This window comes from Danio aesculapii, chromosome 25, assembly GCF_903798145.1.
Source record: "Danio aesculapii chromosome 25, fDanAes4.1, whole genome shotgun sequence".
Lineage (NCBI taxonomy): Eukaryota > Metazoa > Chordata > Actinopteri > Cypriniformes > Danionidae > Danio > Danio aesculapii.
Window position 1 is genome coordinate 28,587,243 of NC_079459.1, and position 16,742 is coordinate 28,603,984.

At 34.6% G+C, this 16,742-nt stretch overlaps 2 protein-coding genes across 3 annotated transcripts in view; both read right to left on the reverse strand.

Annotated features, from left to right (window-relative positions):
* Positions 1–9,339, reverse strand: part of fanci (FA complementation group I) — a 32,044-nt gene extending 22,705 nt beyond the window's left edge. For both annotated transcript variants that reach the window (XM_056451376.1, XM_056451375.1), the window contains exons 1-21: positions 9,266–9,339; positions 8,438–8,563; positions 8,218–8,290; positions 7,618–7,748; positions 7,116–7,269; positions 5,988–6,045; positions 5,214–5,255; positions 5,013–5,136; positions 4,841–4,926; positions 4,463–4,595; positions 4,302–4,382; positions 3,283–3,419; positions 3,022–3,202; positions 2,853–2,940; positions 2,632–2,762; positions 2,482–2,552; positions 2,275–2,389; positions 1,516–1,638; positions 280–348; positions 101–202; positions 1–18 (exon numbers count right to left, since the gene is read on the reverse strand). The exon at positions 1–18 is cut by the window's left edge and continues 165 nt beyond it. In XM_056451376.1, coding sequence (XP_056307351.1) covers positions 1–18; positions 101–202; positions 280–348; positions 1,516–1,638; positions 2,275–2,389; positions 2,482–2,552; positions 2,632–2,762; positions 2,853–2,940; positions 3,022–3,202; positions 3,283–3,419; positions 4,302–4,382; positions 4,463–4,595; positions 4,841–4,926; positions 5,013–5,136; positions 5,214–5,255; positions 5,988–6,045; positions 7,116–7,269; positions 7,618–7,748; positions 8,218–8,290; positions 8,438–8,530 — 2,010 coding nt within the window. In that variant the 5' untranslated portion in view covers positions 8,531–8,563; positions 9,266–9,339. The remainder of the gene's footprint in view (positions 19–100; positions 203–279; positions 349–1,515; positions 1,639–2,274; positions 2,390–2,481; positions 2,553–2,631; positions 2,763–2,852; positions 2,941–3,021; positions 3,203–3,282; positions 3,420–4,301; positions 4,383–4,462; positions 4,596–4,840; positions 4,927–5,012; positions 5,137–5,213; positions 5,256–5,987; positions 6,046–7,115; positions 7,270–7,617; positions 7,749–8,217; positions 8,291–8,437; positions 8,564–9,265) is intronic.
* Positions 9,340–10,493: 1,154 nt separating this feature from the next.
* muc5.2 (mucin 5.2) overlaps positions 10,494–16,742 on the reverse strand; it is a 37,117-nt gene continuing 30,868 nt past the window's right edge. Inside the window, exons 39-51 of the mRNA XM_056451325.1 lie at positions 15,892–16,076; positions 15,744–15,813; positions 15,536–15,648; positions 15,424–15,455; positions 15,022–15,169; positions 13,936–14,025; positions 13,289–13,329; positions 13,069–13,206; positions 12,836–12,934; positions 12,606–12,728; positions 11,504–11,543; positions 11,280–11,397; positions 10,494–10,967 (exon numbers count right to left, since the gene is read on the reverse strand). Of these exons, the coding sequence (XP_056307300.1) occupies positions 10,802–10,967; positions 11,280–11,397; positions 11,504–11,543; positions 12,606–12,728; positions 12,836–12,934; positions 13,069–13,206; positions 13,289–13,329; positions 13,936–14,025; positions 15,022–15,169; positions 15,424–15,455; positions 15,536–15,648; positions 15,744–15,813; positions 15,892–16,076 (1,363 nt within the window). The 3' untranslated portion in view covers positions 10,494–10,801. The remainder of the gene's footprint in view (positions 10,968–11,279; positions 11,398–11,503; positions 11,544–12,605; positions 12,729–12,835; positions 12,935–13,068; positions 13,207–13,288; positions 13,330–13,935; positions 14,026–15,021; positions 15,170–15,423; positions 15,456–15,535; positions 15,649–15,743; positions 15,814–15,891; positions 16,077–16,742) is intronic.

Here is a 16,742-nt window from a genome sequence, read left to right on the forward strand (position 1 = left end):
ACAGCACAGCAGATGAGCCTGGAGGAACACACATGACTCGGACGTTCATATCTATTCATATACAGCACACATTAATTTGACTGAAGCGTCAGATCAGTACCAGAGGCTCCTGGAGGAAGACCTGATCTCCCTGAGCGCTGATACACGACTCCAGCTTCACAGGCGGAAGAAGGTCTTGCTCGGGTTCAAAATATCGCTTTAGCTGGTAAATAGATAATAATATGATCAGTGGCAGGAGATTGCAAAATAAAGCTTGATTGGATTGCAGTAGATACGCACTTGTGACAGGAGGGTCTGTGTGATGGAACTCGCCAGCTGAGAGTTACGACGGAGGACATCGTGGAAACCCTTTAAATAATCAAATAAATAGGCATGAGCCATATGTAGCTAAAATTATATAAAGATAATATCAGATATTTATTAGGAAAACTATATCAATGGTCACATTGATTTGAACAAAGTTTCATTTTGCAGGAGATTTGAAGGGTTTTGCCCAATGTGTGTGTGATTTTTGATTTGTGTGTAGAGTTCTGACAATATGAGACATGCTTTCAGAAAATGTGTGTAAACAACTGGGAAAAACTGTAATTGCTTAAAATAAAATATATTGTTCAATGGAGAAAAAGGTAGTTGTTTTTTACCCCGACATTAAAAAAAGAGAACATATTTTAGAGCAGTAATCGCAATACAGTGAAACCGTGATATTTAGAAACTTATACCAGCCCATGCTTAGTGCACAAGTGGGCCTGACAAACCACACGTATTTTCCTCTCCATATGCACCAGACACTTTCCTATAATCACTCCATGTTTCTAGGAAAAGAGTGTGTAATTCTGAGTGTGCTCCACACGGGTGAGTGGGCTTGACAAACCATCTGCAGAAAACAAGCTCCTTCCTCTCCATATGCACCAGACACTTACTTATAAACACTTCATAACAATGAACTAACTTAGACTTATCATGGCATCTACTCTCTGATGATTTGAAATACTTTTATCGTAATTGCATAAAAGCGCCAGCTATGCGAATATCAAATAAAGTAAACTCCACATATGCAGCACAAACGTACAGGTAAAAATTCTGATTAAACGAAGACAATGAACACAAATTTGGACAATTTTTTTTCATATAATATTTATGATATATAATATATCAGAATTCTTTTAATTATATTTAATATATATATATAATTTAATGCAATGCTAATCAATATAGCCTTTATCAAAGAATAAAATGATTAGAGTCATTCTGTAATAAAAGATAAATTTGGAGTAAAATTTAGTAAATCTCTTTAATTGTAAACAGGACGTATAAACACTCAAAACTTTATCTACTGAAGTACTTCTGTATTCATTGCACAGGCCAATTTTCAGTTCTACATATTCTCAATGTTTCTGACTAAGATCGTAGGTTTTATTATGATTAGGGATCGCCAATCCCTATGACTAAGTACAATAAAAACTTGGATCAGTCAGAATAAGTTTTAGTTATTAAATGGAAACGAGATGGTCAAACCTCATAAAGCATGAGCCGAACGTCAGCCTGCTGGTTGAGGCAGCGGCGTAAACTGCTCAGGATCTCCAGACAGAAGGCTTCATTAGCGGCTGTGTTGTAGCGAGAGTGAACGTCCGCCTGGACCTGTAGATTTATATAACAGTGTATTTTGTGTTAAAATGCTTTGTTTCTATTTTTAGGAATGACTTTTACCATTCAGTCAAGGGTCTGCAGATGAAAAATGGCCATTCTTTGCTAATTCTGGCACATTTTACAGTAATGTTGATTAATGTGCATTGCCATTATAAACAAATAAACTTAAACTTGTGGTTAATATAAGCTAGTCATAAACATTCTTCTGAAATGAGTTTACTTTATAGTGACATTATGAAATGAATAATTAATAGAATGTTTACTGCAAGGCAAATAATCTTTTTTTTTTAAGTCTTGTTGCGTGTAGAACAGATTAACATGTTTGAACTATTAAGCTAACCAATTAATTCTCCAAGCATTAAAAATGGTTAAAAGACGGTTAAAAACCACAGCTGAATGAACTGCCACTTTATCCAGCATGTTTTACGCAGCGGATGCCCTTCCAGCTGCAACCCATCACTGGGAATGCATATATTTAATGACAGTGAATCAAAATAAATGTGTATCAAAATATATTTTTTTATATTTTACTGCGTTTAATTTGCTTGCTTTAAAGCAGCATTTCGCTTTTAGTGAAGACAAAAACACTTGGGAGAGAGAGAAAAAAAAAGTACACCTAGAGTTTACCTGGCTTGATGTAATGGCTTGACTAGCCTGGCTAGATGCTAAACTCCCCAGAATACGAAAGTTCTTCAGCAGCAGCAGAAATCCCGCCACTGCTGACTTTCTGCCATCTAAATGACTTCAGAGAGAGAGAGAGAGCGAGAGAGAAAGGGGATTCATTAGCACATCTGTTCTCACATCTGTTCTTCAATACATGTGAATGCACACTACCTGGAAAACATGGCCTTCCGGAGGACCAGGATGAGGGCATCTTTCATAGACATGCTCACTTTAAGCAGGGGCTGAGGAGAGGAAACATCATCATGAGATATGCTTGATCATCTGACACCAACACATATTTTTTGAGGGTTAAAGTGTTACCTGCACCGCTTTGAGGAGACCCTGTACTGTACTAAGAGGCAAATAAGAGAGCTGGTCAAATGTTTCTGTGACCTTAGAGGAAGATTCCAAAAGGATCATGGGAGCAGACATCACTATGCTGGAAAGAAGGTCTGCGGTAAGAAGAAGACAACAGCTAGACGTAAATTAAACATTCATTCATTCGTTCGCTAACAAGAATCTGCATAAATATATTTTCTAACCAATGAAATGGGTCACAGGAGAGGCTGTTTTAGTAACCAATCGGTTCAAGACTTGTTCTAGTATCTCCCCTCTGATTGGTTCATGCATCTGTGCATAAAATAAAACACAAAGGCTTAATTTCTCATATTTGGAGCATGATTTATGGATTCATGACTGCTTGTACTTTACCTTGAAGCTCTCGAGGAGAACTTGTCCACCAAGTTTACATGCTAGCTGGTTTGGTGTTTTAGCCGTACTCGACGTTCCTTCTGTCACCTTTCCGAATGGTCCTGGTTTAGGCCCGAATGAGTCCATCAGGATAAATCCAAGTTGCACCAGACCTTGAGTGACATGGTCCCAGCCGAACACACTGCAGATAAAGAGATAGTCACACAAAATGATAATAAAAACAAATAAACAAACAAATAAAAAAAAATAGTTGAACCTAACCTGTTTTTGACAGTGTCCAGAATCATGTCAGAGACGCTGTTACACTTAGGCAGGAGATCCTGCAGAAACTTTGAGCTGTTCTGAATCTGATCATCCTTGAAGTTTTTAGTGATTGCGCCCTTCAGGAACTCAAATACCTAAGGGTTATGGGTAATATAGGCATTTTGAATGGTACAAATCACAAAGATTTCTTTTTAAAAACAAGCGCACTGACACGAGACGCTTTATTGATGTAAAACACACCTGATTCTCATGTTCTAGCCTTCTTTATCTTTAATATTAAAAAAAGTATACTATTAACTGTGTGTGTGTGTGTGTGGTTTGGGTCTTGCAGTATCAAAAATGGTATCAAATATCGATATTTTTTAAGGTAAAATTAGAAGTTAGAAATTTTAGTATCGTGACAACAACTGTGAGGCTACTGGTGCCTATTGTTAGCATGTTTTAATGAATTGTTAACACATTTTTACAAATTGATATCATACTTCAGCATGCTTAAGACTTAAGTGACATTTCCTAACACTCTGCTAGCATATTTTAGTTTGCCATTAACATGTTTAAACTAATTGTTACCATGGTTTAACACATTATAATGTAATACATTGTACTTTTTACATTATGAGAGCAAATGTTAATTCTCATCAAAATGTGAATCTCCAATAGAACATTTGGTCTAAAACAGCCATTAATAATCTATATAGTAGAACTGTGTGTACTACATCTGCCATATTGTTACTTTCATCATTCAGAAATCCTCTACTGTGACCTCATGGGCTAGTAAAATATCCATCTGAAAAGCTTGTCAGAATTACACCCGATGTAATCGAGCTAGTCATTTTCACCTACTGTTTTATGAAGTGAATTTAGACAAACAGTACAACTCACATTTTCACCTACTATATTGTATGGAAATCAGCTTATTCGAATGCATAGACGGATGTCAATTTTAAGCTGTATTGCCCAGCCCTACTTTGTGGACAGGTCACTAGGTTTTAAGAGGAAGAATGAAACAGACGTACCTGCTCCTCGTATCGTTGTATGCGAGCCACAGAAAGCAGCAGTGCGATACTGAACGGACATAGCGGATCACTCTGGGCCACCTACAGAACAAGACAACCAGCTAGCATATTCATATGAAAAAAAAAAAGTTTATACAAGTTTAACTACGCTAGATGTTTACCTTAAGGTTTTTAAAAAACTCCCTTCCAAGCTCATGGTCAAGACGAATGGCAAAAACGATGTGTAAGATCACAGTTCCTTCTACATGCCGCAGCTGATCCTGTGGGATGGTCTGCACCTCCACATCTTCACACCTAACATGTGAAGAAAGATAAAATAATCCAAATGTTTTTAATGTTATTATTATTTTGTTATTGTTATTATTATAATTTTTCATGTGGAAGTCAGGATTAAAATTATATAAATAATGGAAATTATCTTTTCTCAATGTAAATGTAAATTTCTGATATGATTTTGCACTAAAAAGTTCAATAAAATATATTTGAAAAAAAAAATTAAATGTTAAATTAAAAACCATCGGAGTGTGTTAGATACGCACTCTCCATTTCTTTGCTCCTCTTTCTGAAGCTGGTCTTGCTTTTTGAAGTAATTGATGATTCCCTCCAGAACCAACTTTTTACAGCCCTGTTGATGACAAAAATATGAATCTGAACATCCAGACGTACGTTTTGAAGAACTACAAACATATTAGCTATAAAGGGATGTCAGACCTTAGCAGACAGCAGCAGCAGCTGATATACCAGAGGAGGAATCTCCTGTAGATCCAGTTTCAGGAACATGCGCAGAATCTTCTCAATCAGAAACTGAAGCTCCTCCGCTGATAAAGGAACATCTCTGATACAAAAAAACATGTTGTTATGCTGTGTCCAAAATGCAAAGCGAACAATTAGGCAGTAAATGTTTTAACATACCTGAACATGGTTGTAAGGTGAATTACACACTGTGGATCCCATCTGTAAGAAAAGGAGAGATTTGTAAAGAGGCTCGCATTTGAAAAGAGGTTATGCTGTTATAGGTATTTTCTGCTATATATTTATTTTATATTATATACATTTCTTCTCTTGTTTTTTAGCTTAAAGTGAAAATGTAATAAAAGGCTAAGGTCAATATTATATGTTTTGATTGGCTACTGAACAAACTACAGATGTCCAATGACTTGTCTATTGCCTAATTAACCTAACTTGCCTAGTTAACCTAGTCAAGCATTTAAAGTGCACTTTAAGCTAAATACTAGTAATTTACAAAATAACTAGAAATATACAATGTGCAACAATTAGTTATTACAACTGTTATGTTTAAAAATGTGTTGGATAAAAATAATTATTTGAAATACTTGAACTGTATTCACCTTATTGTCCGCGTATGAGCGGGCGCAGCCATTTGAATCATTTTGGCTCGAAACTTCCGGTCTCATTCACTTCCAATCATTTTTAAACGTTAAAAACAGCTCGTTTTGCTGCTTGGTGTTGCAAACTGATATATTCTTATTATATTATTTTCCTTTGTCTGTATTGTCATGCAAACACTTGTTTGTAGAGTAAGTAGTTTGACAGTTTTTTTGCCGTTTATTATTCCTAGTCATTTCTGCCATAGGCAACTGAATCAGAAGTTCTAAAACAATCGCAAAAACGCGCGCACTTCCGCACTGAAGAATATGGTCAATATGGTTAAAATGCAAATTTCACCTGCTAGAGCAAAGACTGTTGATCAGCTGCTTCTTGTATTCATCTCCAGTCAGCTCACCTGAAAAAAAAAAAAAAATGTTTGTACACATCTAAATGTTTGTAAAAACATCTAATAAAAAGGCCTCAGTGTTTCATGATCATCAGAGATAAATATATTTTACTCAATCAATTTTATGTAATTTAACTGATATTTTATGTGATCTAATATGCTGATTTAGTGCTGAAAAAAAGATATCTAATCATCGATTTCGAGAATAATTGAGTGCAGTTTCATATTTTACAGGATTCTGTAATTTTCCTGGATTCTGCTATATATATATATATATATATATATATATATATATATATATATATATATATATATATATATATATATATATATATATATATATATATATATATATATGTAAGCTGCTCTCACTAGCCACTTTGGCTGGTTGAAAATTATTTTTGAATGGCTAGTGCTGGCTCGCTAGTGCTTAATAAAGAATGAGAGTATGATCAAGCAGCTGATGTGTGCCTGGTATTTTAATAGCTTGTGAACCTCTCGTTTTCTTGTGCAAAGCAACAGTGCCTGCAAACACAACTGGTGCGATTGGTTCTCCTTGAAATAGACTTGAAAAAATGCCATTTTTCTGATTCTTTTGTAAGCAGCAGTGGTTGCCGTTTTCACTTTAACCATTCTTTGAACAGATTATTAATTGGCCTAACCACCTGCTTTCTTTGCTTACAGTTATTTTTGTTGATGGTTTAATTATTATCCTTTACAAAAACATTGCTTTAATAGGATATTAACTCTCCATTTATATATAGTTAACTGGTGATCTGGGACCTTCAGCCAGGACAGACTACTGTGCATAGTTTTAGAAACATGAAAATACTTTTTCAAAACACATTTTTGTTGAATAAAAAAAAATTGTATGTATTTTGCTATATTTTGCTTGTTTTACAAATTATTTAAAATTTGTGGCAAAGGAATAATTAGTTTAGTGTGGCCAAAGAAAAAAATATAGCACTTTATATCAAGAACTCTTCCCCAAATTATGTAACTTAACACAACATTTTTGCACATAATTATTGCCATATCTTTTGTGTCAGAACACTGAGTTTAACAAAAGAACAACTTACCTTTCCCATAAGCCAATGCATCTGTAGCGGAAAGAGCTGTTAAGATTGTAGGGAAAAGTTCCAGTGATCTCCCACTGTTCATCTCACCCACTTTGATAGCATCCACATATAGAGATGCTAACGTGGCTAATGCAGGTCCAGGAAGACTGTGTGTCTATGACATAGAAGATACCCATATTACAGCTACAGTAAGAACTTAAATCAGGTTAACCATCAAATAATCATTATTTACAAATATTAACTGTAATAACCAAGTAAGAACAGAGTTTCTGCAGGTTTCAAGTCAAATTTAAGACTTTTTAAGACGATTAAGAATTAAATTTTAGACTTATACAGGGTTAAAGACTAAAGATGTTTTTCTAATGGCCCATATTAAGACCCAGCGGACAACCTGAAGAATTTAATTAATAACATACTCATTCTTCTAAATGTAGCACTTGACTCTTGATTCTACTGATTACATCAGTATTCGCTTGTGTACTAAATGTTAATAGGAACTCACTTCCAGCATCAGAAGGCCGATGATGTCTGAGGCCACTTCTGTCTGCAGGTCTCCAGACTCACACAGAGGAATACAGTGCTTATACACAACCAGTCTGCGGTTCGCACCATGAGAGACACTTACTGGTGAACCTAACATCATACACAAATGCATAAACATATATATTAGATTAGATTCAACTTTATTGTCATTACACATGTACAAGTACAAGGCACCGAAATGCAGTTTCGGTCTAACCAGCAGTGCAATAGCAGCAAGTGCAGGATACAGGTATAGGTACAGGTACATATATATGCTTATTTTGTGTTATTTATACTATATAAACATTTTGATTTATATTGCTTTAATGTTGTTTTTTTTACCCTTTTCCAACTCCCTGTGAAATAAAAATATATATATATATATATATACACACAGAAACAATCATTAATAAAAAATTATTAGACATGCACAAGCAAATGTTTTTGGTTGACAAGGGTATTGTAGAAATATTTAGAGTATATACTTTAAAATCATGTAGAATTAGCATCAGTGAGCACCAGAAAAGTGCTATATACAATAAATTCATTATTATTATTATCATAATTAACACTGTATTACCTTTAAATATGGCTTTGATCAGGATTCCTGTATCCTTCCCTCTAAGAGCACTATTAGTAAGCATAGTTGTAAGCTGAAGATGGACATAAGACAAAAAACACATTTGAAGGTCATGACCACAATGCACATTCAGTAATTTATATTTTTTACCTACATGTGGTATGTGATATGATTGATTGAGATCTTACATTCACTTTTATCCTACACGGTAATCACAAACCTGATCATCGGACAATAAAGTAAGATGCTTCTGCAGCTCATCTCCATCATCACTCTCAGATAATGATAATATCAAATCCACTGTAACCTTCATCTTGGATATCTACTGTACTGTATATACACAGACCTATGAATAAATGCATGATAAGTAAAAAGGACCACAACATGAAGAAGAGAAGTTGATGTGCATCGTTGTTACCTTTATTGCACTTTCTTAGGGTTAACAGTATTGTCTATAATCTAGAAAAAAACTTCTCGTCTAAGAAAATATATAGGCAATTCAGCATACATGTATAAAACAATTGTAAAATGTTAAAAAAAAATGACAGAAATTAATTCTATCTGTTTAAAATATATAGCTATTTGACACCTCACTCATGGGGTGTTACAATTTAACAAATACTAATAAATAACTACTAATAAAGCTGCAAAAACAGAACATATATGAAGAAACACATTTATTATTAGATATGGATATTTTACTCACCATTTGATGGCAAATTAATATTAAATCGACTACTTTATGTAAATACGTATCTTATTTGTAACAAACAAATATAGTAACGTTAATATCAATCGAAAGATAAGTTAAACTTACTAGATATAAGAACATTACATATAAAATGTAGTAAATAACGTTTCAACATCAATGACGAATATGAAAAATAAACCATTATCCTTTTAAAAGTGACATTTGGAAAAGTTAACTTCATATAACGTTACAGCCAGTAACGTAAAGTTAGTCAAACAAGTAAACAAACAAGCATTGTCAGCTTCGGTTTAAATTCACGAAGTATATATTCTGTCTTTTATAATATCAAGCACTTGCCTGTTTAGTGTATTTTTAGGAAGAATTGGTTTTAAATCGTGTTTTAGACTGTCGCTTGCCTTCGCTGTCTGTACTGCTGTGAGCTTGTTAATAACAACTGAAACTCCCGCCAGTATGTACATGAATCACTTCCTATAACGTCATGTGACGTAGGTGCACATGATTGGCCGGGGCTAGCGGCACTTTTATGTTTACGTATGTTTTAGTTATTTATTTATTGTTTATTGTTTCTTTGAGCTTACTTAGTATTGCTTTAAATCATTATTAGGATTTAAATGATTTAAAATGACCTCCTATACCTAGTTGTTCTTGCTTACATCATTGTGTGATTTATGTAACATTTTTCACCGCTTGCTAGAATGGACCAATCACAATTAGTCCGAACAAACACTTGTAAAATGGTATTAGTTCATACTCTGGCGTATTATGTATGCTTCATAAACTGTATAAAATGGTATGCTTATGAAATAGAGGATGTAAAAGATTATATAATATTATACAATGAAAGAAGAGAGCCATAGAAAATAGCTTAGCAGCAAAGGAGTGGGTGATAAAGTTCCTTGACAGGTGAGTTAGCAATCTATGGTGAGTCAAAAGACTATGGGTGAGTAAGTATTAGAGGAAAATGGTATTAGCCTCCAAATTCATTCAGAAATTCTTGCACATTTATATATTTAAGCTTGCCCAGTTATAAATTATATTATTGGACATTTCAATTCAAATCACCAACATATTTAAGATTTTGTGCTGCATATTGTAAACAAGTAAACCTACATACGTTTGGATGTATTGAACACATAGGCTATGTAGTTGATGTATTGTAATGTATGTATTGTACAGTATTGTATTGATGTATGTAATGTATTGTACAGTATGTATCTAATGCCTCAGTGCCAACCACAGCATATTCTTTTATCTATCAGGAAAATCTATACAGGGGCATAGCGACAGGGGGATACGTCCCCCTCACTTTCAGAGACAGACTATTTAGAAACAGGTGATTAATAATTATATGAATGTAAACTTTTCAATCTTATTCAGCTGTCTCCCCACTTTTAAAATGTCCGCTACGCCCCTGATCATATACTATGTAGCCTACATGGTTTAAATGAAACCAAGCAGAACAAATCAGAGAAACATATCTAAATGCAGTTGAGAATGTGACCAATTTTATTTTAGATGTTTTTTGACCTTTATTTGGGAAATTGAATGCACTGAAATTAGGCAGTTGCTGGTTGAATTCTTTATTGAGTTGATCATTCACCTAATCCATTACAAATATTAAGAAATGTCATAACATCATAGAAAAAAGCTTGAAAAAACAGAAGTAAACATTTGAAACACTACATTATATATTAAAGTGAAAGCCATATCCCTAGAATAAAAGCATGAATAGGTTTTTGTTAGATCACACACACACGCATTGCTATTATATTGCTATATATACTTCAAGTATTATTTTCTTAAGTAATTTAGCACAAATCAAAGGAAAAGCTTTGATTAAGGTCAGCTTTTTGTATCCAGTCTTCATGCAGTCTAATCAGTACACTTGGTAGGAGTGCATGTGCAGCTTTCAATGTAAATGTAGTCATGAACGATCTCTCTGCCGTCGGCACACTTCAGCTTCACCTGACGAGTGCCGAATTTCTCCTCTCGGCAGCAAGAACAGCTGTGCATCATGATGCTGTTTTCCATTGAATACCTGTGCAAAATGAATATGCTCTAAAATTAAGGGAACATATTTCAGACATCAAGTATAAAACCCAATCTAGCTATAGCATGCTTTAGAATTGGATAAGTAGCTGAATTATAATGGCTATTTAAATGAATTTGAGTTCATCTTCTTCTTTACACTATAAAAGCTATATAAATTATAGCAATATGAACATCAAGTGCAATTTTAACTTCCTCTGGAAATGGAGAATCTAAAAATCATTTCAGACTTCACTTACACTTGTGTTTGGTTAAGCAAAAAAGCACCATAAAGTGGCTATTAGAGTGCGTCTTTCCTTACATTGATTGGGTGCCACAGTGACCACTGCAGGACGTCACTTCTATAGGGCTGATGGACTTGCAGTCATTTGCATTCACATGTGTGGTGTTTTTAAGGACAATGCAGGTCTTTGGCTTGCCTAAGGAAATACATAATTGGGCAAGCATTGGTGGTAGTGGTCAATAGCTTTTGTATATACATACATATAAAAGCTAATAATTAACATCAACTAAAGAGTTTCTTACAGATCTTGCAACATCCGTCATCATCAAATCTCTCAGTTCCCTTTAAAACAGTCATAGATTTCAGCATTAGTTGAAACTAAACCACAATCACACACACAGTTGAAGTGTATTATTAATAAGTAATTGTAATGTAATATTTGTATGTTACATTCTTGTATGAGTTAAAAATTAAATGTCCCATTCTGGTGTCTGCATCAAATGAAATGAGCAAATTATCTTCCATTGATGCTTCAAAACATTTAAGCTTTGACCATTTTATTTCAAGAGTTCTCATAGCTGATTATAAAGCTTGTTTGGCATGCTGTCCCAGGAGAGAGCCCTGAGCTCACAAGATCCTCGAGCCTGGGGCTCCCTCCTGTTTACAAGGCGAGAGGGGAGTTTGAGCTCAGGTAGATCTCGAGAACTCACCTGCTGTAGTAGCTAATGAACAATTAAGAGATATTAGAGATAACTACTTACTAGGTGCATGTCTATGGTGCTGATTTGGATTAGTCAATAAACTTAAGTTGCTTGTTTTTGGACAGTGGGAGGAAACCTGGGAACCCGGAGGATCTCCACGTGAGCACGGGGAGAAGGTGTAAAAAAACGCCGGCTGGCTTGGTAAGGACTAGAATCAGTGACATTCTTGTCGTGAGGCAACAGTGCTAACCACTGGGCCACTGTGCCATCCATCTAGGAAAGGAGGAGGAGTAGGGGTGGAAGGGGGGATTCTTCAAAATTAAGATGGCTGTTATATGGAACTTAGGGTATTCATAGTGGCTTAGGAATCGTTTTATTGGTGAATTATAAATTAGATAATGCAGGACCAGCCACAAGCAATCATAAGCATGTGATCCTCTCGAAATTATTTTATGAATAAACTCATCACTTAATTGTGTGTGTGTGTATATATATATATATATATATATATATATTATATATATATATATATATATATATATATATATATATATATATATATATAAAGATTAATTAGGAATTGGTTGAGTGAAATTGGACTATATTCTTTAAGAACTTGAGTTAATACATATTTATGGATAACAGTAAACGAAGTGGAAATTGGATTAATAGTAATGTCAACCACTTTTGAACCAATACTTACAGCCTCACAGTCATCAGGATTAAAGTCAGGACATTTAGGCTTGATCTTCTCTGTCACAAACACACCATCAATTTCCCGACAGGTAATAGTCTCGCATTTGTGATGACTTTTCACCTCTCCAGACTAAAAGAAATACAGTAAAGGGAGATATAGGCTAAAATAAGTAGTGAAGAACAAATAATGAAGGTTTATTTGAATAAAGGTGTAGACAATTGAAGAAAGGTTTGTACCTGAAGAGTGTGAGTAGTGTTGTCTGGCGCTGTATAAATGCAGGACTTTTGCTTGCATTTTCCACAACACTCTCCTTCTTGTTCCACAAGCTCAAAGCCCTTAAGGTACAAAAAGAGTCAATCAAATTTTATGTAGTTTATGTACATTTCAGAACTCAAAGCTTACTGTTGGAATTCAGAATAATAATCATTCCCATTGTATTTTAATCTCTAACATTAGTTTAAATTATTACCTCAGAGCAAGGTGTACAGACTTTTTTAACACAAGTCACAGTGTGTAGTTTACTATGTCTGTCTTTATCCATATCTTTATCCCTATCCATTTGACAGTGACATTCCAAACAAGGTTCTGTGGGGACTTTAACTCCAGGCTACAAAAAACAAACAAAAACCCATCATTAGTGAACATTTTTACTGTTGGTGTTACCAGTTAGTATGAACTCAGCAACTCACCTGATACTCAGTGTTATTGTGCACACAAACGTCTTTGGGCACTAGACAGAACAAATATACACTGTCAGAAATTGCTTAAGGGATAATTCTCTCAAAAATGAAAGTTCTGTCATCATTTAATCATCTGACACTTGTTCCAAACCAGTTTGAGTTTCTTTCTTCTGTTGTATACATTTGCTGCTTGTTTAAACTACTTATTTAAAATGAAGTGAAACAACACAATTCTTATGTTTTCTGGGGAGACAATTGAATTATTATGTTCAATCCACTTAAATTTGTAAGAATGATTAAGTTGACTTAATTGATTTGTGTTGGGACAACATGAAGTAATTCTGTGGAACTTTTACAGTGAACTTTTTTTACAGTGAATGTTTGGAAAAAACAGCCATTGACTTCAATTGTCAATTCATTGACATATATTTTTTGGATGTCAATGGCTGCTTTTTGTGAGGAATTTTTTCTGGGTAAACTATCCTTTTAGTCAGTTAAGCAACTATTATAACAATTTTTTGCAACTTTGGTGTGTTAAGTGGGTTGCATTAAAACTCTGTAAATCCCAAATGTTGTAAAGAGATATAATTGTTATTATTTGTAGAAATATATGTTTGAAGTTTAATATTGCTAGTGTTTTTTTTTTTGAGACTTACCACAGTGTGGACAGCAATGGTGTTCAGGTATTTCTTCTGAAAGCTCATATCCCACATCACATTTCATTGGACACAGGCTGGTATCACACACTGATTGGGCAAAGAGGTTTGTGTAAATGATTGTGAAATGTTTTTGTTGCATTTTGGAATGTTTACAGTAGGAATGCTCCAATCAGGATGTTTGAATAAATGAAGGATGTTGCATATAATCCCTTTAACACATCTCTTATAACCATTTAGTGTGGACACATCATGGTCAGAAGCAGCTTTACAGAAAATAATAGAATAAACAGATTGGTAAGAAAAATGATGATTGCAAACGATGAAGAAGAATTCAACATGTCTTAATCAAGAAAACGTTTGGAGCGCATGTTTGATGCATAAGAAATTAAAATGTATCTTCCTCTGCTTCTAAACCCATAAACGAACACTTTGGTTCATATGATCGGCCAGATTAGTACCGATGGTGTCATAAAATGTGATTATCGACGATACCAATCTCCAGCCGATCAATCGGAGCATCCATAGTTTAGAGGGGTTGCTTTGATTCCATGTGGTTACATGTTCAGATAATTTGTACTATTAACTATTGAAAGGATTTTGAATAAGAAACACTAAATAAAGGAATGACTGATTATATTGGTTAGCATTTTCCCCATCTTTTTGGCTTAAAGGTATGTTTTAGAGATGGCAATTTTGTGTGTAGTAGACATCTAATAAATGTCTAACAGAAGTCCAAAAATAGACCTGATTAGGCAGATTTCAAATTTATTTACATCATTAATTTCTGTCTTCTTGAGTCTATTGGACTATTATTTGACGTCTGTAAGATTTTCATTAAAAGCACAAATTTAGCCTTGTTTGAACTTAGATGTCTATGCTTAGACATCTATTAGACGTCTATTAAACACACACAAACACAATCACACAAAATGCTTACTTGGCTATTACCTTTTTATGAATAATAACGAATATCAATGGTTTTGGTTTTGTTTCCGATGAATCATGAACATAGTCAGATTGTGGTCATATTTATTTAATTTAGTCTGTTCAGCTATCTGATTGTTGTTGTATCTGAATACTCACCACAGGTTGGACAGCAGTTTTCAATTACGCTTTTGTATCCTTCATGACAGGGTTTTATTTTTGGACAGTTCATAGGCTCTTGTACAACGCCAAAACTCTCACTTGAGCACTTGTATGTTGTACAGTTGACAACCCACGAGTCTCCAGGCTAAATTAAAAATATTTATATGTGAGTTGGGATTATGATTGATGTCAAAAACTGAGTTGATTGTATTCAAATGCAAAATATACTTTGGTTACAAGAGTAAAACATCTGTAATCTCTGCCATTTTATTAATTTCAGTGCTGTTTTGCAATAGTGTAAGGATTTAGCTTTGGTATTTACATACATTTATCAATCCTATGTATTTAAAGACTAGATTTAAGTTCACAATCCTGGGAAATGTAATGTAAGTGACAAACCTGTCTTGGTAATCCATCCGGGCCAATGCAGTCTACATGTAGGAAAAACAAAACAGTTTGATTTCAAGGCATATTAATGTAACAAATACAGAAAAAAAGTTGTAGTACTTACCACAAGTAGGTGTACATTGATCGGTTGTTGAACTAAGTAGATATGTATTTTCAGGACAGAAACAACCTTCCATGAATGTTTGATCGCCATTGTCGGCAAACATCTCGTTGTATCTGATTGTAGGTCAAACACAATGTTAACAATGCAGTGAAGTAAAAAAAAAAATCAGTACAGCTCCACTTATTGATATGTGATAGAGAGTTGTTACCTTGTACTGCAGGTCTTTTCCACTTTAGGCCCACATGCCTGGTAGACCTTGTGATCGGCACAGTTGTATGCTATAAACCGATGACAAGAGATTCAGGATGCAATCAGAATAAAAGATGGGCTATGGGGGGTTCATAGTGCTTTCTTACCACACTGTCCATTGAGGTCATCTGAGCCTCTCCAATCCACACAGATAGACTGTTGACCACATAGCTGTGCATAGGCCTCTAAACTAGCGCAGGCCATGGTATCATTTCTTTTGTAGCACACATCATATTTACATGCCTCATAGTAGCTTTGATAGGGAACGATGTCATGGCAGCTCTTGAACAAACTGGAAAAAGTACAAAAGTTAGGGAGGAAACGTAAACTGAAATAAATCACAGTTCGGTAATTTAATGGAGTCTGAATGAACTGGATAAAATAACATTGGCTAAACCATTAGCATGAGATTGGGGTGCAACTATCTGTTGATGGATCAATGGTAGATAACTGGGGTGTTTTATTATGGACATTATCTTAGGATTAAATTTAATAGCAATTTATTTGCATGGTTCGAATGAGCTAAGTTTAGGAGTCAACTCCCTGACCAATTGCGGATACAGAGCTTGTTTGCAACAGTCATTAATTTGGTATCAAATAAAACTATAGTTGGTTTGAGTTGTCTGAGTGGCTTGGATACAAAAACATTAGCTCGACCATTGGCATGAGTTTGGGCTCCAACTATATTTTTGCAGACCAATGGAGAAGAAAGGAGTTGTTTTGAAACAGTCATTATTTTGGTATCTTGGATCATTATCATTATCTTTTGCTATTTTGGGATTCTACTTCGATTGATATAGGGTGGATAAAATAACACTGGCACATACAACCTTGTAAGTTTGGTGAATACAACCAGTTGGATGACTAATGCTGGATAAAGGGGTTGTTTAAATGATCTGAGGTAACTCAACTGGATACAGTTACACTGGCTGGACCTATGGTGTAAGTTTGTTTAGCT